Here is a 24162-nt window from a genome sequence, read left to right on the forward strand (position 1 = left end):
AAAACTGCATGGTCTAGCCCTAGGGTACAGGCAAAAATACAGGCAAGCCTTAGAGGGCCCTAAATAATTTAACGTAATACCTTTTCTACCATCAGTTTTGGCTTAGTTTCGCAGGAGGCGACTGTGTTGTGACGATGACACAGAAGGCGTGACGGTCACATAAGAGTAGGACGGACATCACAATGTTTTTGCACTCGCTCCAGCTCGCTGCATCGCCTCCTATGCTGCTTCTAACACAGTCACCTTCTAGGAAACGAAAGTGAAATTGGTTAAAGAAAAGCTATATGTTAAATTATTTAGGGCACTCTCAGGTATGCCCATATTTTCTCTAGGGTTTCAAGGTCTAGGACTTTCATTTAACAAAAAAATATATATGAGTAAAATACAGTGTCAGTGCTCCTTTAATAGGAAGTTTAAATTGTAAACGAAACTGTAGTTGCTAAATAAAATTGTTATGTGTTGATGTCTAAAAAATGCAATACAGTAAACTCCCGTTAAGACGAACTTGATTAAGCCAAATTCTCATACATAACCGAACAATGTGGGAACATTTGGTTGGTTTTCCATAGACTCACAGTAAAAACAAAAAACCACTTAAGGGGGAAGAGGGGTTTAGAAACTTTTTTTTTTTTACTAAATTTAAAATTGTCACCCAGACAGTTTTTCATGCTGACTTCCAAGAATATAATTACTTTTTAAATTGACAGAATGGTTCCAGATATAACTAAAATTAATCACCTATTGTTTATCTGAACAATTGCAAGAAGAGTGTCAGCCAGAATGTTCATATATAAAGACATATGGGTGGATACTACGAAGTGTAAGCAACACAACTGTATGACTACTTTTATTATATTGCAGGTATTACCAATTTTACAGCAATCTGAAGTACGATCTCAAGACATGGCAATCATGTGGTCCAATTAGTAGCCAGATTTTAAAATTTACAAATGTTAAATTAAGAAATCTACTCCTAGCATTGTGTAGTACACACATGTAGCTACATGCCGCTGTTAAAATTATGGTCCTATGTGCCCTGAAGACCAAGATACCGCTTCTGCAAGTTTTTAAAAAATGCCAAAAATGAGATTCTGAGAAAACTTGAAAAAACAAAATGAGCTTATTTTTATAACAGAACACCACAAAATATTTGAATGTATAGAAGTGCTATTGCATTAGTAGCCTCCAGGAATGTAGTCTGTCTGGCTAGTGTCACTACGGTGATGCCTTCTGAGCAGCCGCTGCAAGTTTTCAGCAGATGCATGCTCAGCAGGCGTAGCCACCATCTCGTTTGTACCGGCAGCAGCGTCGTCAACACGATGTAGTAGTTCCTATTTTTGGTCAGTAGCAGGAGTTGGCACTAATGTTTAAAATTTTCCTTGAGCTTCACTGTCAATACGCCGCAAAAATTCCAGCTACAGAATAGTAGCGTTGTGCCGAAACGTCTATGAAACACAGCCATTGTCAGGAGCGTTCGGGGGACTAGGCCTAACACGCCATCGGAATCTCCGGTGTCGCTCGACTGCGGGAGCGGGCAGGCTAAATATAGTCCAACGTAGCGTGAGCGCACACACACGTTATGTCACGTTGGCGAGAACAACAGCATCTATCGTTAGACCATTGGTTCGACACACTGCTGCAGCCAGCGTAACCAGATGTAGCCAACGAACTCCGACGCTCCCCCGTGCGCCGATAACGTCGGACTATAAACGCGCCTTATCGATATCATCGGGAAGCGGCGCGGCGCAGTGTCATTTCTCGACATTGTACACCGACTTTCTGTTCCTTTTTTTTTTCTATATTTGAACTTTATAGCGAACTTCGCAGTCAAGGTCGGCATTGCTGTCAGCATGGGAAACCTCGTTGGCACACACGGCGTGTGTGGAGCGGCCGCGGAGTGATGCAGACGATGCCAGTCTAGCCAATGGTGTGGCTAGCCGAGGGTCATGTGCCTTTGTCGACCAATTACAGCACGCATTGGGTCTTCTTTTTGAGGCGGAATTTCTTCACTGCCAATGTGTGGACGGAGCCGGTGGTGGCGGAAAAATGAGGACGAGAGACTGCTCTTTGAAACGATGTATGGGTCGGTGCGACCGAACGAGTGTGGGGGCCGTCACGCGCGGTAGAAAAGGCGCTTTTTTACGGAAAATTTAGCTCATATTTAGCCCACACTGGTGCCAAAAATTTATATTACGGCTAGAATATCGATTTAGAATGCACAAAATTTGGCAAAGTAGTAGAATAATAGTTGGAAATTCCAAAAATAACATTTTCAAAATATTGATTTTTTCGAGATTTTTTGGTCTCTAAAACCCGTGTCTCCCCTTAATAAGAACTGCTTCACATATAATCTACAGTTAAGACGAAGGTTCACAGTGACCGCCAACGCTGGTAATTCCATGCAGCGAGGATTGCAGTGTTGGCAGAGTAGCCATAGGACAAAAAAGAAAGAAAGAAAAGAAGGAAAGAAAAAAAGCTCCCTGGCACAGCGCAGAGGGAGGGAGTGAGAGAAGTGAGAAACAAATGTCTCGCGCATCGCAATGAGTCCCTCAATTCAGCAGAAATAGCAATATTTCCGTTTTTATAAGTCCCTGGCATAGTCGTTGGCCTTGTTGCCGGTGCCTCCTCGAAACAGAAACTAGCAATGCCTAGTCAATCTGGTTGTATTGCTGGCTGCTCTCAAACCACAAGAAAAGCCAAGCCAAACCAAACCACTAAGCCATAAAGGTTGCATTTGCGATTTCCACTATTTATCGTGTGAGTTCCATTTGATCTTATTCACCGTTCATGGCCTGCTGATCCCATTGGCAACACAGGAGCAGCGTCGTTCTCAACACTGACAAAGCTCGAAGAGCGTCAAAAGGAATAGTATACGCCAAAAAAATCGCGGCCACAGACTGTCTAGGCCAAAAGTATGCACGCGTATATGTGCATAGCAAGACGTTTGCAAACTTGGAGCATATTTTCAGACGATCACTTTTGAAGATACTGTACATTCACTTACGCTATATTTCGCGTGACTATCCCCAGACGCGTCAATGGGTGGCAGTGCTTCCACACTGTGCCAAAATTCCGTCACTCATAGATGCTGATGAGTCTTGTGCTGAGTGATGATCCAATAATACAGCACACCCTTTTTTGGCCACTTGTGGAACAAAGTCACTTAATTTCTGGCGAATCCAGTATTTCAGATGATTATTACGGCTTTCTAGCAGTCTCTGTGGAGTCCGTGACAAGTTCTTTATCTGTGTGTGTGTGTGTGTGTGTGTGTGTGTGTGTGTGTGTGTGTGTGTGTGTGTGTGTGTGTGTGTGTGTGTGTGTGTGTGTGTGTGTGTGTGTGTGTGTGTGTGTGTGTGTGCGTGTGTGTGTGTAGGGGGAGGGGGGGATTCACTTCTGATAACATGAACAAGTTTTCACGGTTCCTTCGAGTTTGTCTTAAAGGGAGTCTACTGTATTTTTAGATATGCCGTTCAAAACTATGGAATGGTTGTAATGAAAAAAGAAAAAAGGACCATTTGCGTGCTTGTGTACCCTAATGGAAGATGTCCATCCTTCCAAAATTTGCGGAGAATCTTGAATTAATTTATGATGGATAACCTTTTATTTATGTCACAATTAGCTGTTCATCAACTTCTCCAGCTAAAAGCCACTGTCCGCACAACGTGAACTAATGTTTCCTTATCTCGGTCCTGCAGGGTTGGCGGAGGCTCCATAGTGTCGACAGACAGAACTTTTTCCAGTGTACAATGCCATACTTGCTCTCATATATTATCAATAGTTAGCACAAGCCCATTGCCTTCTTGTGGTGATTCAAGAATTCAGCTGCACTAGGAAGGCAAGGAGGGTATGGCGTCGGATTCAGTAGTGCACTCTCTTTAGGATCTGCAAGCACACTGCTGTAAAGGGTTTTTCACACAAACTTATGCTGCTATCTCTAGGCGCCATTGGAACTAAGGCATAAAATTTTTCATATAGCGACATACACCATGTGCAAAAGTGAGCAGAAGCAGAGACTGCAGGTTCCATAAAGAAACAGCTTAGTCCAAAAGTGACAAGCACACTATGGTCTATTAAGGGCCAAGTTCTCATTTCTAGGCTGTATGCGTGTCCTGTGAGACGATGCAGTTCTCTCGCAGAACCTTTGGTCCATGTACTTTCGCTCATGGGAGTAGACTATCATGGGCATACATGCATGTATGAAAAATACATAAGAAAAAATTGACACCACATTTGAAAAAGAAAACAAAACTCCATTGTTACTTCAGGTTTATAATCCTATGATCATTAAAGGACAAATGCAAAAAAATTATCGACTATGTAAAAAGTGTAGTTTCAGATAGTGCAGATATAGAGCAGCCTCCATGTGAAATTTTATGTTTTACAGTTGAACACGGATATATCGAACTCGAAGGGGATCGCGAATTAATTCGATATATCAAAAATTCGATATAAAAAATACAGGCCCAGAGACTTTACCTGTGGCGGACGATGACCTACCGATCGGCGCATTCAAGAGTGACAACTATTTCCGCACACACGACGCAACGTAATGCTTTATTTGCGTGAAAAAAAATCGCTTATGTTGGTCTGCTTCTTCGCCTTGCAAATGAAATTAAAGACGCCAACCTCGATCTTATCGAGGCTGTTCAGGTGCGAAAGCCCGGTTCCTTCCATGTCACCGCAACAACGGCGAATCAAGCTGAACGCTGCCGCCACTTCAGCGGCGGAGTACGAGCGTGTAGCCGCGCCCTCGTCCGGACGATCTTCGTCGCCACTCGAGCTGTCAGCCTGGGTCCCTCCGACTGCAGCTACAATATCCTCGTCGGCGAGGCTCGCAACAGCCTGAACATTGCTGTCAACGTTCACATAGTCGTCAGCAGACACTTTGGCTGGAACGGCAGCCGGGAAAAGGGACGACAACTCGCGAAATGCATCGTCCATGCACTCATTGTCGCCGTCGCCGTCTTCGCAGGTTTCAGGAAGTTTGGCTGTCACGAGGCCTGCCTTCCGGAAGCAGTTGGCCACAGTATCCTGCTTCACGTCTCTCCAGGCGCCCGTCATCATTTGAATGGCCCCCAGCAGGTCAACCTTAAGCTCGGTGCCCATGCGGAGGTTCACCAAAAGCCTATCAATGAGTCGCCTCCTGTAGCCGACTTTGAACGACTTAATGATGCCCTGGTCGAGCGGCTGCAACTTTGCTGTCGTGTTCGCCAGCAGAAACTTGAGCGCGATGTTTTCGAGCTTGCAGGTGGTGTGATGGGCCGAGCAGTTATCGACGAGGAGGCAAGCATGACGGCCCGATTTGCCCAGTTCGGCGTCCCACGCTTGCAGCCATTCTGTGAACAGCTAACGCATCATCCACGCCTTCTTATTGAAGGCGTAGCGAACGGGGAACTGCTTACAGTTTTTGAAGCAGCGCGGTGCCCTTGCTTTGCCAATCACAAAGGGCTGGAGCTTTTGAGAGCCATCCATGTTAGCAGCGAGCAGAACGCTCACGCGGACTTTGCTCATCTTGCCCCCGTGACACGTGCTGCCCCGGACGTCGAGCGTCTTGCTGGGCAGCATCTGCCAAAACAACCCAATCTCATCGGCGTTGAAGATTTCCGCGGATGAAAACTTCGCGCAAATTTCCGGCCATTCCTTCGAAATCCATTGCTGGATATCCTGGCTGATGACGGCTCCGCTTTCCCCAGAAATGGTTTTGCCAACTATCTTATGGCGGTTCTTAAACCTCTGCAGCCACCCTGTGTTGTCGGCGAAGTTGTCATCACCGAGTGCAGCGGCAAACCATTTGGCTTTAGCCATTAGCATTGGGCCATCCACCGGAATGTTCTTAGCCCGCACCTCTAAAAACCACGCATAGAGGGCCTTTTCAACTTTCTCGTGGGCAGGAGCGCGCACATGACAAGCTCCCGATGTTTGTAACTCCGCCGCTTTCGACTTTATGTCCGCCTTGTTTTTTAACAAGGTGCTTAGAGTGCTCCGAGGAATCCCGAAGTCGTCTGCCACCGTCGCACTTTTCTCGCCCGCCTCAACACGCTGAATGGCTTTCAGCTTTGTCGCAAAGTCCAGGTTCTTGCGCTTCTTGACGCTGCTTGTGCTTGCTGCGGCCATTGCTTCCGCGTCAGCTCACCACGATCCAGTCACACGTGTCGTGAGACGCACGCAAAACAATAATGAACACGAAACACAAGAACGCGCACAAAACACAAGAATTCACATGCGCAGCCACCGCCAACAAAGCGCTCGCGATGGCCACCTCCGAGGGTGACAGCGACGTACGAAAGACACGAGCTGTGGTTGGCTGAGCAAAACTCGTGAAAAAGCAACAAGAAAAAAAAGGCAAAAGGAGGAGGCCACCGCCGCCTTCGCTACCTTTTCCGAGCCGATCACTATGGTTACGCGGGGGAAGGATGAGAGACATTGGGAGAGAGAAAAATAAAAGCAGTTCCGCAAGCAGGGTGTTGCCGCAAGTCGGAGAGCGTGCGCAGCGGGAGTACCGTCTGAGCCTCCCTCCCTCTCGCTCTCATTTTCCGAGCCTTTCGGGGGAGGCGCGGAGCACACGGGTACAGCGAGTGCCGAGATCGCGCGGCGTTCTATATATCCAATGGCGGGTAAAAATATCGTTCGATATAAACGTACGAATTTCTATACTTTTACACAGAATTTTCAAGGGGATAATTTACGAGTTCGATACAGACAATAATTCGATATATGTGGGTTCAATATATCCGTGTTCGACTGTATATAAAAAGCTTGCAAAAATGTAAGCTCCTTTACCAAAATAGAAGAAAAAAATTTTTTTAACGCCGTTCTAACCGCTTGCCAGAAGTGATGCATGACTGAGACTAAACGGTGCCCACAGTTGCTCGCGGCACGCTTGAAAAATCTCGAAGACAATGTGCCGAGGCTTGCGACATGTCCGTTTTAAAATTTTAATTTAAAGGCTGCTAAGAAGAAAACTACACACTAACCAGAGCTGTGGCTTTGACAAGATTGCTTCAATAGCATAGGACACACATATTATAACCAATTTAGGCAAAGTTAAATTTCGTTGCAGTTAGAAAAATTGGTTCCCGCAGGACATCTCCCCTAAAGATATGCCACAAGGACAGTTTACAGCTAGTTTCGGTAGTTGGTACACACAGTGTTGACACAGTATATTTTAAATACCAAGTAGGAAAGCTAAATCTACAACTGAAGTCACACAGTCAACCTAGTGACAAACAGCAGCACTTGTGCCACTGGCCAAAAGTACCTCATGTGGCACACACCTGAAGAAAAGACCAGGCAAGCCTCAGGTTTGGGTCTCCCTGACAGTCTTGAACCTTGCGCTGGCAGAAGTCAGCAAAAGTGCCTGTACTTAATGCAGCCTCCAGTTCAGATGACCTAGTCATTAGGGCTTGTTCTGTTACTACTTGACTGATGTGGATCAGTTGGGCCACAGGCACACCACCTGACTGCTGTTGTGGCTGCTGCTTGGTAAAGGAAATCAGTTTTCCTCCAAACTGCAAAAGCAAGAAGAATATGGCACACAAGCTGTCAAAAGCAAAGAAACAGATAGCGAGTTGAAAGATATCTAGCAAGATTAAAGCAAAACAATGTGCTAAGAATAGCATTTTTTGTGTGGAGAAAAAGAGAGAAAGCAGCAAATAAGCATTTTTAGTCACAAACATCTGAAATAAGCAATATTGGCACCAATGCCCAAAATAGGCATTCATGAGCACTAACAAAGCAGCCTAAATGAACTTAATATTTCCCTATTCATGCTCAAAATGAAGATAGTATAGCCAGGATGCATAGATAAAATTTTGATATTTAGTAATCGAATTTTCAAAATTCAAATTAAGAATATATATAAATTTTCAAATTCAATATTATTTTAACTTATTCAAAGAATGTTCAATTTTCCAAACTGAGGATTGGATTAAAATTTAGTAACAAGCTCTTACTGCACAATTATGTTGTGTTGCAACAAGTGCCAAAACAGCTGCCAGCCTTTACTATCCCTCACAATAATTGCTAATCATCTCTAAGAATGCTTAGCAATCTTCCCTGCAAGCTAGCCTCATCATTTACAATTGGCCAGAAAGCCATCACATGGACAGGTGAATAAATTCTATTAAAAAACTGAAAAGTTTCTAAATGAACTGCACAACAGAAATTTAGGTTTTAGAAGAAAACATTCAATCACCAGCATGACCTCTGTTCATCCATGCAAGACAAGAAAAGCAACAATAAGCATTTTGTTCACAAATAAAGCTCACCCTGTTTCAAAAAGAAAAAAAAAACAATACATACTGTCAAGCTGTAGTGATGGTGAAGAATTAAACACTACCAAAAGTGTGATAAGAATTTTACTTTTCATTGGGCGAACCTGTGCCCAGAAAGACAGGCAATGCTCAAATCACAGCAATAGCAATGTGCACAGTCAGTCGTCAAATCTGAGCTCACCGGTTAAATTCGTATTACATGTATCAATATGCGCACATTCTGATTAGACAAGTTTTTTTCACTGTAAAATAGGTGACAACGTTTAAGAAATTTTCGCAGAATAAGCATGTCTTGCGCTGAGCAATAACTTGATAACAGTGATAACCTGGTGAAAGATGGTCACTGGCAAAAAGCAAAACAATGTATACATGACAATACAGTCGAACCCACTTATAACGAACTCAACAGTTTCCCGAAAAGTGGTCATTGTATCAGTAGTTAATATGTGAGCCCACCCTCCAAAATGAATCTGCAAAAGTTGCCAGTACTGAAGCTCGTGTTGGCAGTTATGATTCGACACCACTTTGGTCCGAAACTCAAATTTTCAGCATATTAATTTTTGTTCCCATCACTTTCCAGCATTTAGCTGCAAGTTCCCATTAAAGGGGGCATGACACCCAATTTTTGATCATAATCTGTATTATGTGAGTTAATCATTGTGCATTCAACATGTTGGCAAAATTTTAGCGCATCTGAGCCAGCACATAATTTGTAATTTAATTCTTTATATGACACTCAAACGTCATAACAGTCGAGCAATACTGATGTGCTCGCAAGCCGTGACATTGCCGAACGAGCATGTATATTCCAGCAAACAATCCAAGTTTCAGCTGCGTGTGCATACGAAAAACTTATGCTTTGTTTAGCTTGCCATTGGAATTTAACTGCAGCAGTTGAAACAGTGCCACCGCAGCGCCCTTCTACCACTGTGGGGTGCCATAGCGAATGAAGCAAGGAGTGCTCTGTGTGGTTCTTCAGGTTTCCCAAGGAGCCCGTCAAGTGTAAGGCGTGGGAGATGAATGTGGGCAGGAAGGACTGGTGCTCATTTGACACTTGTTTTGCGCTTGGAAGACTTCCTGCCAGACAGCTACGACGATTTCCGCCTGCTCGCCGAGTTCGGGATACCCATGAAAAAGCTGAGGCTGTGGCCAGACACGTTGCTGACTGTATTCGCGCACTGACCCATCCAGCAGGCAGTGCCCCGGCCAAACGGCAACCTTGGTATATTTTGTTTACCAATGTAGGCTGCAATAAAGCAAGTTCAAGTAAAGGTTCAGCCAATGTGTACATCGCGCAAAATCCTTGCATCACGGACACATGTGTGCAGGTATTTGTTTACATTTGCTGCACGCAACTACAGAAGGGGTAAAAAAAATAACTGGTAGGAACGCGTGGCAGCTTAACAAAGTCGTAGTTTTGTTGAGTACGGATCTGAGACATGCACGCATGGAATGCATGCCAGCAAAAAATCTACGTGCATAACAATTTGCATTGTCCAAAGTAGCGGCAGACTTCGCCTCCCATGAACAGCTGCCTAAGCAGCTGCACACATTAAATATGAAATACATAACACTATAGTACTCAACAGTGCGGAAGGGCATCACTAGCGTCTCACGGTTCACGTTTTCGACGCTCTCTTCGTCACTAAATCTGATGGCGATGGGGTCGAAGTCAAAATGCGACACTACCGCTGCTTCTGCTACTCAGATTCGTCACTTGCTTCTTCATGCGAAGTTGGCGGTATTGAAGACAGGGCACACAAAATATGGAGCAAGTACGGCAACAAATAGCAGCTATGCTCCAACCTCACGTGGTGCAGTGGCCGATTTTGTAGCAGATGATGGCTCGGCTCCATGCAGCACATGACATCCCACATGACATGGCAATATCACGATCGGCACCAGAGGACGGGGCTTAAGCTGACAAGTTCCAGCTCATCTTTTGGACAAATGCGCTTTTACAGCCCAGTTTTTACACATGTACAGCCATGATAGATCCTCTACTACAATTTCTTGTGGAAAACCGCAAATTGTCAGGTGATGGTGTCATGCCCCGCTTAAAAATGTCATCTAAAGAATGACATGCAGCATTGTAGCTATTTCAACATGGTGCCCAGCCAGTTCCATACAGCTGCAATTTTGAATGTATGAGTGCAGCCAACGTCATTTTCTCTTCAATCGCTTGTGATATATTTTACTATAAGCAGGACACGAGTGGATTCTCCATACAATTACGAAGCATTTTAGTTGGTTGGAAGCAGAAAGTACTGCGGCATGTCGGCATTTTGCAAAGGTCTTACCATTATGGCTGCAGCATCCGCCACCTGTGTGCCAAAAGCTGCAAAGCTACATTTTCTATGTCGCTTCGGCCGAAAAAAGCACAAAAGGTAGAACGGCCTGACAAACCATAATGAGCAACAACATAAACGACACGTCGATGAACTATGAGCTCCCGATGAGGCACAGTAACTGCCAACACTTTACAACTTTGTGTGGCAGTGTCGCATTTACACCAACTCAGGCCACATGAATAGCAACAGCAACAACAAGATAGCAACACTTGAACAGCCGCAGGTTCAAATTGGAGTACTAGTCTGGACATTGTCACATTCCACCATATTGTCAAATTTGGTAAGAGTGGCATTTTCAGCCAATCAGAGAGGCCCACAGGGCTTCTATGGCCTCTGAGTGGCTTAAAATGCCACCGTTACCAAATTCATCATTATAGTGAAATTTGACAATGTCTAGAACAGCACCCTTGGTCCAAATCGTCCAAATAGGCACAGTGCACATGGTGCAGCACGGAGAAATGTGTAAAGAGTGCTGCTACCGTGGCCTCCAAGATAGCACCAGCATGCACGCACGCACGCCCATGCTATCTCGAAGGCCGCAGTCGCTGTGCAGGCTTGGTCTCGCCTTGAAGAATGCTGGAGACATGCCTTGAAAGCACAGTTACCCTAGCATCGTTGAAAACGACCGACTCTGACCGTGGTGCTCGCTCATCCCGGCGGTTGTATCTCTGTCATGGTTGAACTGGAAGGGGGGGTACTCCCGTTCCAGTTCAACCATGACAGTTTCAGTAATGACCATGCTCCCAGCATGGTCACATTACTGTGCTTTGAAACTTCCATGCTTCTGGTTTGAGGTGTTTGTTATACAGTCTAACCCGTCCATATTGAACTTGCAAAAATATGCCTATCAGTTCGTTATAGGGCATAATTCGATATAAGCCTGCTAAAGAATTGAACATATAAAAGCACCTACCATTTATAAAATCGCTTTATTGATGAAACTAGCTTAGTTCTGTATGAAATAGTCCTGTATATTATTCTGCTTGGGCAATTTGGGCATTGTCTAAAGAGTCGGAGCAGCTGAGGTCGCAACCTTCCACATTCGCACAGAAGCACCAGACTACGTAGTGCAAGTGCACCAATCACGTCACGGACGTGGGCAAATGACCATCGTTGGTTTCTTCATTGTGCTCACTTTCACTTGTGCTCGGTACGATGTTAGTAATGTGGTCTTCGTTTTCGGGCTTGCCCATGGTCGCGACACCATCATCTGCACTCACAAACTCATTGACCGTTGATTCGTCAATGGCTTCCGGAAATTCTGACAGCTTGCTCCAAACTTCAACAACACTGGCAATAGCTTTGTCGCACTCATCAGAATTTACAGACATTACCGGGCATGCGGAAGCTGGCACGTCTGATGCAATTTCGGATGAACCACTTATACACGGCTGTGCGTACACGTTGGTCGCCATGGGCATGGGTCACGAGTTTGTCCACTTTAGCCTTTATCTCCCCCTTATTTTCAAGATCATGCTGAGAGTGCTCTTCAGAACCTTGCATGCTGCGGGGACATTTGACATCTCACCGCGTTCGACCCACTTCATGATTTCAAGCTTCACAGCGACAGGCGAATTGTGCGGATTCATCACGGCAAGCCTGCGGGAGAAGGCCCACAAGGCACAAACACAATGAACCAGAAAAGCAGCGAGACAACTCGCCCTTGCACCATCTTGCACGACGAGGGCACATGAGCCTCTGATAGGCAGTCTGAGTAAGCGTTGCGGGCAGGCCAGGATAATTTTTTGCAGGGGGGTGTCGACAGCTCGCCCGACACAGCACAGTCATGGTAGGGAGAGCAGGTGAATAGAGCCGCACCACCTGGTTTCCCTGACGCCACGAGGAAAAGCCAAATTCTGGGGGCACTTTTGCGCCGCATGTCATTCTATATATCGGGAGTCACTGCTATTTTTGTTCAGTGTAACATAACTTTTGCAATATATACTCATTGTAACTATACCAAGTTCAGAAACTGCACGATATACAGAATAATTCGATGTAAACAGGTTCGATGTAGTCGAGTTCGACTATAGCAGCCCGGTGCTTTTGAATACAGTCGCCGACTGATTTTCGGGACTCCAAAAATTCGGACATGCTCGATTATTCGGTCTGCCTCGCGGCACCACCATTCTCCCCATAGATCATAATGTATAACAACTGCTGAAAGTTCGGACACCTTGCAACCTCTCGTCTGATTTTTCGGACACTCCTTGAGCCAACTCGATCGAGAGCACCATGCATCGACTCTGCCCGGTGCATGGTTCGACTTGCTGAATGTCATTTTTGTTTAGAACGGAGCCTCCTTGCTGCCCCACGAAGTGGCGCTACTGCAAATCCCCGCTCATCATCATCGTTTCTGCCTGGTTCGATAGAGTAGCTCTACAGCAGTTCCGGTTTCAGCTTAGTAAGCCATGTCAACACAATCCAGCAGCTGATTTGTTTTATCGCGCACGACGCTGCGAGTAGGCCACATTTTTCGTTTGTGCGACTGGTGTCGGCATGGTGGTGTTTGCTTTGTGTGCTGTGTCAAGGTTCCGGTGATCCAATGCGGAATACGGAAACATCGCGTCAAGTGTCTAATGACGCCGACAGTGGCTGTGCAAACTGCGCTGGGGAATGCCGGCAAGCGGGTGCCGGGAGGCCTAAGATTTGTCGCCTTCAGATGTGCTCCCTACTGACACGGAAAATGTTCTGCCAAGACCTGCGCAGTGGTTGCATTGCGATTCCGGACACCGTCTCACTTGACAGTTTCACAGGTGCTGACACTGCTGTACTGACATGCGCAGAACTCGATGACGGTGAGATCATTCGTCAGGTTTCTGCTGCACCACCGGACGATGACTCTGAGTCGGAAGATGACGCACCATGTGCTGCGCTGCCGTTGCATGCGGAGCATGTACAAGCAGTGACTGTGCTTTCAGCCGCCTATAGTGACCGTATGACCCTCTCCAAGATTCAGGTTTATCTGATTGCGCGTAAACGGAACAGCATGCAAAGGCGCATTCACGATTTCTTCAAGCCTACTGCCGAGCCCGAATAAGTGCATGGAAATAAAGGATTTCATTTTTTTTTTCTTAATCTGCTTTTTCGGACACCTGTTTATTCGGACGTTTCAGCAGTCCCCGTGAGGTCCGAATAAACGGTCGGCGACTGTACGTTTGTTATACAGTGAAAGCTCGTTAATTCGAACTTCAATAATTCGAACTTATGGATAATTCGAACTGTACGATTTGGTCCTGCCAAGCTCCACAGAAGTTTATGTATAAAAAAGTCCGTTAATTCGAACGCGAGAAGGTTCCCTCACGGATAATTCGAACTACGCTCGCCTGGCACACGGCCAGAGAAACGCGCCTACTGCCTACACACAAGGCTGTATTGCCTCCGAAACGGAGAGAACGGCGAGAGAAGGCAAAATCGGAAAAAAAAATATAACCGACGCGGGGTAAGCCAGACGGCAGCGGCGGCTGCCGCCTCTCCGTTCTCTCAAGCCGTTCTCAAGCCTCCGAGACTTCTTGCCCCTTGCGAATCTCGGAGGCTTTGCAAATCTTGTACAGCTGCTAATGTTGTGCGGAGATGGCACGGCAAGCGCCAAAACACAGCAAATCAAGTACGTCGCAGCTGCGCTCGCAATCAAGAACCAACGAATCAGGACCTTTGCCACCTTCACATGTCCAGCGTCTTTGTCTCAGCAGTCTTCATCGGTTGTGCACCTCTGTTTTCAGCTTAGGAGGTATCGGCCGTCGCGATTCATTGTGATAGTGTTAAGCCTCGGCTAACGTTCGTTTCGGTGGACATCGGTGGCGTGGCACAGTCGGACCCAGAGCTTCGACTTGAAGATGGCGTGTGCCCGCGGCACACGCCATCACTTTCTGACTCGCCAAATTTCTGACATTCCCTACTGCTTCCAAATCGCAGTGTACTGTTGCTCTCCTTCACTTTCGTTAGTTCGAACTTTCGTTAATTCGAACTGAAGCGGCTTCCCCTTGTGGTTCGAATTAACAAGCTTTTACTGTATTTGCACACAATTGTATGAAGCTGTTCATAAAATTTCTGGCTAAGCTGTAGAAGGCGACTTTCGAGACATTCGTGATGGCTGATGCTGCTGCTCCCGTGGTCGCCCCCCAGCGACGCATGCGGAGACAATTGACACTGTTGATGGCCCCAACGAGGACGAAGAGCCAGTGAACGAAGAGCCACGTGAAGTGCGGACTATGTTGCAGATGCCGGAGTACCTACTCTTGCTGCAGAATAAGGTTGAATACAAGGATGGCTACCACGGCCTCGTACAATGATGCTTGGTCAAATTGGAGCAGGGGTTGCTCGCGCCCGGTAAGAACTTGAAACAGCCAAAGCTCACTGCCTCTCTCGCACCTGAACAAAAATTTGCTTCACTGAATACGTTGTATTTTTACTTCCTCGCAGTTGTGGTGCAATTAAAGCTCGACTTCTTTAGCTTTTCTCGAATGGTTGCTTATATCGAGTTACCGCTTATAACACATTTTTTCACCGTCCTGCTGACTTTGTTATAACGAGGGATTACTGTATTGTTATATATGGTATCATTATAAATGGACTGCACTGTTACTGGGATCTGTAAGCAGGTGCCGACTGTACACAACACTAATGAAGATCAACTGAGAAAAATTCTGTAACCTAACAAATACTCACGTTACCTTGCACCACTACTACACAAAGTGTAAATAATGAAACCAGTTGAAGAATCACAGCCTACTCAGATTGAACCCTTGTTGATAAATGACACACGTACCCCAAAGGAAGCACCAACAGGCTTGCGCAGCCACTTCGGTGGCTTGAGGAGTGAGATAGTGACACCCCGTTGTTGTTGCTGCTGCTGCTGCTGTTGCTGGAATGCTGGTGGCAGCTGAGCCAGCGTGTCGGCACCAGGAAAGGACTCCGCAAGCTTTGGGCTTGCCTGGGCCTGCTGCTGGCCTCCAAGCAGTGAGTAGATGCCCACGTGGCCGTCAAAAGATGCGCTTGAGATGACTGCTGGGTTGCGTGGGCACCAAGCGACATCAAAATGCCACTGGTTGCCCGTCGGGATTTCACACACGACCTGCAGCGCCGTAAGAAGTACACTTAACAGGATTAAGTGGTAGCCACAAGGCTACTAAATAAAAAGGTGGAGACCTGCAAATAAAATATTGCAATATTTTATTGGTAACCATTTCACTTGAAGATTCAATGCTTTACAGGTGCATCAGTCTAGCCATAACCTCTACTGCCCAAATGGCGGGTGAGCTATTCTTTCTAAGCATGTAGCAAAATGGGACATGTAATAATGCGGTATATATGCTGCTGTGATTTTTAAACCCAATTAAATATTCAGGGTTTCTGTTAGAGATGAAACATTTGAAAAATTCAGCATTTATGCACCATCTTATGTGCATAAGAGTTAACTTAGGCTTGCGCATTCTCGTGTCAGGAACCTTGTTTTTCAGGGGAAGCAGTTTTCATAAATTGCCTTCAACATATCAAAAATTAGTTCATAGCATTAACTGACTGTCAAGAACAGAAAATGCAGGCCCAATCAGTGGTACATACAGATTTGTCAAGCCAGTTGGTATCACATCAGTTACATTGTGTAAATATGTGGGAGGGCTCAGCAAGTGACGATGATTGAGTGTAGAGATACAATCTGCAACGAACGCCCTTAATTCATTAATTGGTACGTTGCTTTTACAAAATGAGTTTTTTTTCACACATCGCATGTACGAGACGCACCTTGAAAAGTGACCCTCAAATATGGCAAAGAAAGTGCGGCCCTTACCCGCGTGTATATGATACATGGGTAACAATAGGCTGTCTTATTCCTATTAAGTTGGATTCACACGACAGACCTTATTTATTATTTTGCCCATGAATGAGTGCAACGTGTCTCAATCACAGTGAACCAGACCATGCAGAAGAGCGATGCAGACTAGCTCTTTGCAGTGCAATTCGGTGCAGCTCAGTGACATCTGCAGACTGAAACAGCTATACAGTCAACTCTCATTACAACGGAGCCTGATAATTCAACAAAAAATGTCCATTCTATTCAAAGTCCATAATATCCGAAATGCCTCACTTCCAAAACTTTCGTCGCAATATCTAGTAACTTTATTGCAAAGAATGAATGACGAACGTCCAAAGTAAAAAACAAAAAGAAAGTCACAGTTTCACCCGAAAGGCGAAGCATCGATTGCGATAGCAAATTAAACAAGATAAGCACAGCAGCAGCAGCGAGTGAATTGCCCTTCATGCTATCTCTTGCTTCGACACGAACTAAACATCCAAAGCACAGCGCATACAAAGCTACTGGCAGTGGGTGCACTTTGTTCACATCACAGATAACTTTCAATATGCAGCGTCCGCGTAGACGCGCACTTTGTTTACATCGCAGATCACTTTCAAGATACAGCGGCTGCGCCACAAGCAGCAACCCCTCTCCCTCTCACCTCCCCCCCCCCCCCCCCCCTCTGGCCTTGCGTGTTGAAGACGCCGCATTTCCGCACTGCCTTCCTCCCTCACACGCACAATATTGAGCCGCGATCGTCAGCTGACCCTCACAAGTCAGTTGTCAGCACGTGTCGACACGGCAAAAGTATGTTTTATACACCCGATTTTTTTTTTAATTGCCACTAATTTCGTCCGTTGTAGTACGTACAGTCCATTGTAACGTGGTCCGTTCAAAGCAGACTTCGTTGCATTAATAAAGTCAGCAGAATAAACAAAAGCTGAAATATGGTCTGTTAAATCCGAAAGTCTGTTGTACACGGGTCCATTGTAATGAGCGTAGACGTATTATCCGCAGTGCGAATCAAGCTTAAGCAGCAAGAGCAACATAGAATAGACAGCAAATTTGCATGGTGGTTACTCACGTAGCTGGCTCAGACCAATCAAGCAAGCCAACATGATCAAACAGGGGTCAGAGTTTAGACAACCAGACATGGTCTCAAAAACACCACGGACACAAAAAAACTAACTGCTACTAATGAATTGTTTCCCCCTAATGGAAAGTACAGCCGAGCGTGGAAGAGTTCCAATAAAATTACCATAATAGGCAATATTAAAAAGAAATAGGGGTCAACAGTTAAAAAAAAAATTCTAGGGATTTACATGCGAAAACCACTATGCAATTATGAGGCACATGTCTGTGAATGGAGACTGTTTTTACAGGCAATTATTTACACAAGCTATTATGCGCAATTGTTTTTTTTTTTTCTGGAGTGTTGCAATTGGGGGGTGTGGCTTATATGCAAAAACATATGTATGTGTATTCGTTCATTTCGAATACAGTAAGCTCTCATTATAATGAAGTGAACGGGATGGCAAAAAAATTCAATATGAGCAGTAGTAATTAAATAAAAGCAACTGCTCCATAAAAGCTAAAAAGGTAAAGCTAAAATAGCACAACTCAGCAGAAGCCCAATGCAGGTGTCACGGGGTGCACTTTTGATCGTGATTGAGCCAGTCTGGGATCAAGTTTCTTGGTTGCGTTGTGCAAGCTGCAGGAGGGAGCCAATAGGGCAGTCTTAGCTTGGGTGGCTTTGGGCATACTGGGCACGTGGAAGGCAGCGCAGAGTAACATTTGTCTGTTCTGTTTCGCCCTACTTCCAGGACTCCAGGGCTCCACGGCACCATGGTGGCACCACCGCTCGCCGCAGATAACGTGTGGTTACAGCATTGAGGGAAAGGGTGTTCCAACGGAGAGGTGGCTCGCTTCGAGTGTATAAGCTCCCTGAATAAAACTAAAGGCTACCTTCTTTTATATTGGTGCCAGAGCTAGCGAGCAAGGACAGGTGAGGAGGTCTGGGGCTTATTCGTGTCTCCCTGCTGGTGGATCGGAGTCATGTGGTTACGCTCCTGCCATTTAAACAAGCATGTGAGCATGCAAGTGCTGCCGGCCACTCTGTCTTCCTGGTTTTCTTGTTCCGACTTGCACTGGCACCATGACAGTTCCTTTTGATCGCGGTGCGCAGCTCCGCAATTGCAACGATCAACAAACTGAGAGGGTGAGCACTAGACCCTTGACAGTTCACTCTAAGCAGAGCAGCTTATTGGCATGCTCAGAGTAATCTGGTTTAAAATGCATGCGTTTGGGAGAAATTTCGAATAAAGCGTGGCACTATTTGTTTTGTACTATATTCATGTAAAGTGGCTACGTTATAACGATGGTTTACTGTACTTTGAAAGCTTTAAATACTGAAATTTGAGCTGAAGCAAATATCGAATAGCACAACATTCAATCTAATATTAGAAAATATTGAATATTCCCACAAGCCTACTTGATACAATATTGGCACCACCTGCCACAGCCATTTGAACTAGAGAAAGCTTTTTTTTTTTTCTCACTGTGCCATTGCGCCAAATGGCAAGCATTTTGATTTCATCGTGAAGGTATACGCAGATATTAATTAGCACACAAAACTGCATTTTCTAACTTTACAGAATAATGCACAACATATGCTCCAAAAAGCCCCGAGTTCACGGACAAACCGTTTAGTTGTTCCTAATGCTCTCTTTGTGCTTTTAATGAAACATGCTTCATAATATGCAGTCTAATGACAGAAATTTTAGCACTGTGAATACCAGCATCTGAAAACTGTTTGATATTATTAGTGAGATGGCTGTACATTATTCACAAATTATTGAAAAGATATTCTATACTTTATTTGCTTCTGGCCCTATTTGTTTTGTACTAGATTCAGTTCCCTTCTAAAACTATTCAATTCATATTTGATTCATATTCGATTGATATTTGATATTCGAAACCTATTTGCACACCCCTATATAAAAGTCAAACAATACTTCAGCATTCAGAAAAATGACCCCCGACTTCCATTGTGGCCTCTGGAGTTATTTTGGTTAAGGGGAAACGTGGCAATGAAAACTTTTCTTTTTTAATTATGGGAACAAATTGATGAAATTTGGCACGCAAGTGTGACTTGTTATGCTGATATCATAACTGAAATCAGTTTTGTGCTATCTATTATAGTTTTCGAGTCACAACACTTGACAGCCTCTAATGGTCATCCCCAAATTAATTCATTACACATAAACTCACCAAGATTTTCACATCATCATGTTCACAAAGGCCCATTCTGTGCAATAAAGTTATTGGTTTATTTATTTTTGTGCAGAAATCAGCATAACTTTTTTTAAACTTTCCTATGCATATTGCCTTATTAACGACTTTCGCAAAAAAAAAAAAACATTATAAATTTTTTTATGAAGTGCAGATAAAAATGGACAGCTTTATTGCACTCATCAATGTTTCAGGATCTAAGTGCAAAAGACAATGATTTTGTGTTCATTCATTGTGAAATGGCACTAGGATGACTGAAAGCAACTACACAAAAAATGAAAGCTGAGGAAACGGAGCTCAAAGTTTCATTTGTTATAAACATTTAAATCTTTCCTTTGCGCACTTAAAACCTGCCTGGGGTGTAGTCGTTTGCCTGTAAGGACATATTTTCTTTATACATTTTGATGTTGTTTTTCGCTTCTCTACAGCAGTTTCGTGCACCTTAGTAACCTTTTTGATGTGCCGTGCATCCATGTGTCGTGCAGAGGTGGATGACAGCACATTCAAAATGTCCGTCCACTCTTGTCTCGTCTCGTTGCGTAACCTCTTCATTAGTGAGAGTTGGAGCTGAAATTCGCAGCTGAATATCTGATATGAAAACTTCTCCTCTCGCCGATGTCATGTTGCCGTCACGACCATACGCAGACGCACCGTCACCATAGCCCACGGTCGCATCACCCACATGCGCCGGTTGTGCCTCGTCGACACGTTCGGCTTCTACGAGTAGTTCTACGATCCACTTCTACGAGTAGTTTTCTCCCCCCGTTCCACGGCTTTCGTGGTCTTCTGTACGCATGATCGTTCGGAACTTCCTTCCTTTGAGGCTCATCACAGAACATGTGCATTAAGCTTCCACGATCATCAATTACATTTATCACAACACACCACTCACTGCTGCGCAAATGCGCATGAGAGAGGTTCGTCAGCAATTCAAATCTACAACAGCTAATAGGAGCACGCTGTGTGGCCCACGTGACTACTGCGCCGAATTGCAATGCCGCTTTTGTCTTCTTTTGTTCGCGGTTGCTGGTTTATTTTTCAGTGAATAAACATGTCGTTGCGGCTATCTTGAGCTACGATCTCTCCTCTTTATGATGATACCAAGCTAGCCACCTTGCGCTGACGGATAGCCGAGCGATCAACGGTGCGACCGTGCCTTCCGAAGCCAGATTTTTTTGCAGTTTGTGATGACAGAACTCTAGGAAAGTGCCGTTTTTTTTTTTTTCTATTACTACCGCATATTTCATTTTTTCACCACGAGGTAAATAATGGTCCGTGGATCGCAAGAAAAATGAATCAGAAAATCGAAAATTTGGCAATTGGACCACTTCAATTGCCACATCCCCCCTTTTAAGTTCTCATTCGCTGCTTTTCCCTTGACTGTTATTAGTTGGCCTGCTTTTTCCCTGCTAAATTTCTCCTTGCGTCTTTTCAAATCAGAACTAATCATAGGCTTCACTGTCCTGTGATCACTGAACTTCTCAGCATCCCAACATTCTGTACAATGCTTGGATTGGTATGCAGTCTAGCGCATATTTAATTATTTGTTTTCCCATTTGGACATTTCCACACTACTTGCAATGATACACAACTAATTCTTTCCATAGAATCTAACAATGGTGCCGACCCCCCAACGAAATCATAACTACAAAACAAGTGCTTCCTCTTTGCCAACCCTACAGGTATGTGTCCTCTGCTCCAAATGGCTATAATGCAGGCAGCTAAACAAAGTTGAACACAGTGTGCAGTACCATAGCCCTTGCCTTACAGTTCACCTGTCTCCAAGAGCATGTACAGTACGGTTCACTCTTAGAGAGAACACGTGAGCACATGGCTCGTGGCCCGCGCAGCCATGACTGGCGGTGAGATTTGTAAACGTGGCACATGCGCATAGAGTTGTAAGGGCGGCGCGTGCCTTGCTTCGTCTGCTACTTCTCTGCCCCTGCGCTTACGTTTTTTCCCATGCAATTTATCTAGCCACCACTCAGTCTGCTGCTGGTAGAGTAAATCAGCAGGGAGAATTTCTTTTTCTCCCCGATAAGCTAGTCATGTTTTTCAAATACTGCTCGCAACAAGAGGCGGCTTTTGATAACAGACAAGGCAATTGAAGCTAGATGCAGTGAGCATACCAAGCTTGACCTTCCAACCATAAAACGTCCGTCTATTCAACAAACGAGAGGCAGAGTTGGTATTACTTGCTTCACACTGAGGGAAAAAAAATTGACAGTCAGTTTAGCATATGCTAAAGAGGGTTAGGTGAAAGCCTGCGTGCTCAAGAGACATTCATTAAATTATTTGACATTTTCATTCGAATGCACTGTTACTTCTTATTACTTGCTTTCTCCCACTTAAGGTTGTGGGTTCGAGTGCCTTAATTAAAGCTACCTTAATTAACCATACCTTAGTCAACTTCACCCTAATTAACACCAAAGTAGAGGGTTCGACTCCCACCAAAGGTTGTGGGGTCTAGTGCTTTAATTACCTCTATATTAATTAACTGTGCCCTTTTTTTGGCATGATTAACAGCATCGATGTGGCAGTGATGTGGAAGAAGCGATTTGGAAGAAGACCTCGAATGCGTGAGCAGTGGCATGAGCGTGCCGATTTTCTGTACCTCACAACGCGACCTTGAAACTGAGATCTAAGGCTTTCGCCTTAAAGCCAGAAGGGCCAGCTCTCGCTAGTGTGCGCCAAGCGCTGGGGTGGAGAAGTAGCAGATGACACAGGGCACGCACCGCCCTTATGAATCTATGCGCCTGCTACACCTTTCCAAATCTCGCCAGCAGTTAGCGCTCTGCGGATTGCCAGCCATGCACTCGCATGTTCCCTCTAAGAGTGGACCCTACTGTACACTCGTAAGCAAAATTAAACGGACCACGGATTGCGCGATAAAACTGACTGTCTGTGAATGCAACCTGAAATTAAAGACTGCAGTCAAAACCTGGAATTACGAATTTTCTAGTGCACTCGTCAGTTTCTGCTTATGTGCATTAATTACGAAGAAATTCTATTTTTGCGACGACCCTGTGGTCCATACACTTTTGCACACGGGTTTACGAAATGCAGGTAAAGAATATCCCTAGTATGTACTATTATAAACAGAGTGAGCCACTGTGAGCAAGCTGCTACTATGGACTGCTTATGCCACAATGGGGACAAACACATTCAGCTCAACATGAGATGGTAGTGGCACTTTGCTTCACCAGATAAACAATCAGAAAAACAATCACAAGGGTCATGAATCAAAGCAAGTAAACATATCTCCTTTCGTTGATTACACATCTTTATAATGATACTCTACTTTCTGAAAATGGTATTCAAGTAGCTGCAAGCAGACTGATTATATCCCTGGTGGTGATTATATCACTACTAACAGTCTAGCAATGTAAATATTTCAGTATTTATTGTTGTATGGAATTAAAAGTGAGCTTTGCTTTTTTTTTGCATATTCTCAAAACATCAATTTTGGGCTCCTCGCAATCTTTTAAAAGCAATGTCTCAGCCATCAGGGCACCTAGAAGCATAATTTTTCGTAGAGCTTGTAGCCAAATGCATAATGCACACAATAGTAGGAGATTTTCAAATTTCAGTTTTAAATAACTATACAATGAATAAGCCATATTTTCAACACAACACTTTGATGTGCTGTATAACTGTGAGCACTTGTCCCACCAAAAAGTATCTCTACCACTGTGAATCTTGTGCATCCTGGTATCTAGCTATGTGCCTAAACCAATATTTTGGGGAGTAGTTCTTGCTCCACTGTTCCCAGAAAAAGTAGTCATAAATTTTGATTTGCTTTAGAACTATTACACAATTAGAGAATGATTGCACATATAAAATTAGCACAAAAATCTGAAAAAGATAGTGCAGTTTCAATAAATTTCGTAAAAGATGCTTTAAAAAAGGCATCAATACACATGCTCTCTTAAGCAAACACTTTTCAGGGCCTCTCTATGAGCATCATTTTAAATAAACCACTTTTCATTAAAACAGCTCACCTCACCACCCTGTACATTAGAATTTGGGTTCCAGCAAAGTATCCTGTTGTCCTTGCCGCATGACAACAGGAGGTCCGGGTCTTGTGGGCACCAAGCAATAGCCAGAACACCCCTGCAAGTAAGAGCAGTCAAGTTACAACACAAAACTAAAAAGTTTGTCAAACTAATGCCAACTTTCAATCACTTGCTCACATTCTAAGCTCAAGAATGTATAAAATTCCCTCATTGTGCCTTGTCATTCGGTAATGGCCCTGTTTTCACGGAACTTTAAGATGATGCCCTTGTATGTCACACATCTGTTTCAAAGAACCTTTGATTGCAATTATTTAATTTATAAAAGCGTGTAAGAATAAACTCCATTAACCCCTTATCTAGCACAACAAATTTTGAAAAATAATTTAAAAGTGCATTTATTTTAAGCTGCATATTTTGCACCATCTTTATTTAAAAGC

The 24162-nt window shown here is 44.4% G+C and overlaps 1 protein-coding gene across 5 annotated transcripts in view; it reads right to left on the reverse strand.

Moving 5' to 3' along the window:
• The window catches only part of Sec31 (secretory 31), a 189609-nt gene that overhangs the window by 136567 nt on the left and 28880 nt on the right, over positions 1 to 24162 (reverse strand). For all 5 annotated transcript variants that reach the window (XM_065430740.1, XM_065430739.1, XM_065430738.1 and 2 more), the window contains exons 8-10: positions 23711 to 23822; positions 15393 to 15698; positions 7275 to 7508 (exon numbers count right to left, since the gene is read on the reverse strand). In XM_065430740.1, coding sequence (XP_065286812.1) covers positions 7275 to 7508; positions 15393 to 15698; positions 23711 to 23822 — 652 coding nt within the window. The remainder of the gene's footprint in view (positions 1 to 7274; positions 7509 to 15392; positions 15699 to 23710; positions 23823 to 24162) is intronic.

Source organism: Dermacentor albipictus, chromosome 1 (genome assembly GCF_038994185.2).
Source record: "Dermacentor albipictus isolate Rhodes 1998 colony chromosome 1, USDA_Dalb.pri_finalv2, whole genome shotgun sequence".
NCBI classification, from domain to species: Eukaryota; Metazoa; Arthropoda; class Arachnida; order Ixodida; family Ixodidae; genus Dermacentor; species Dermacentor albipictus.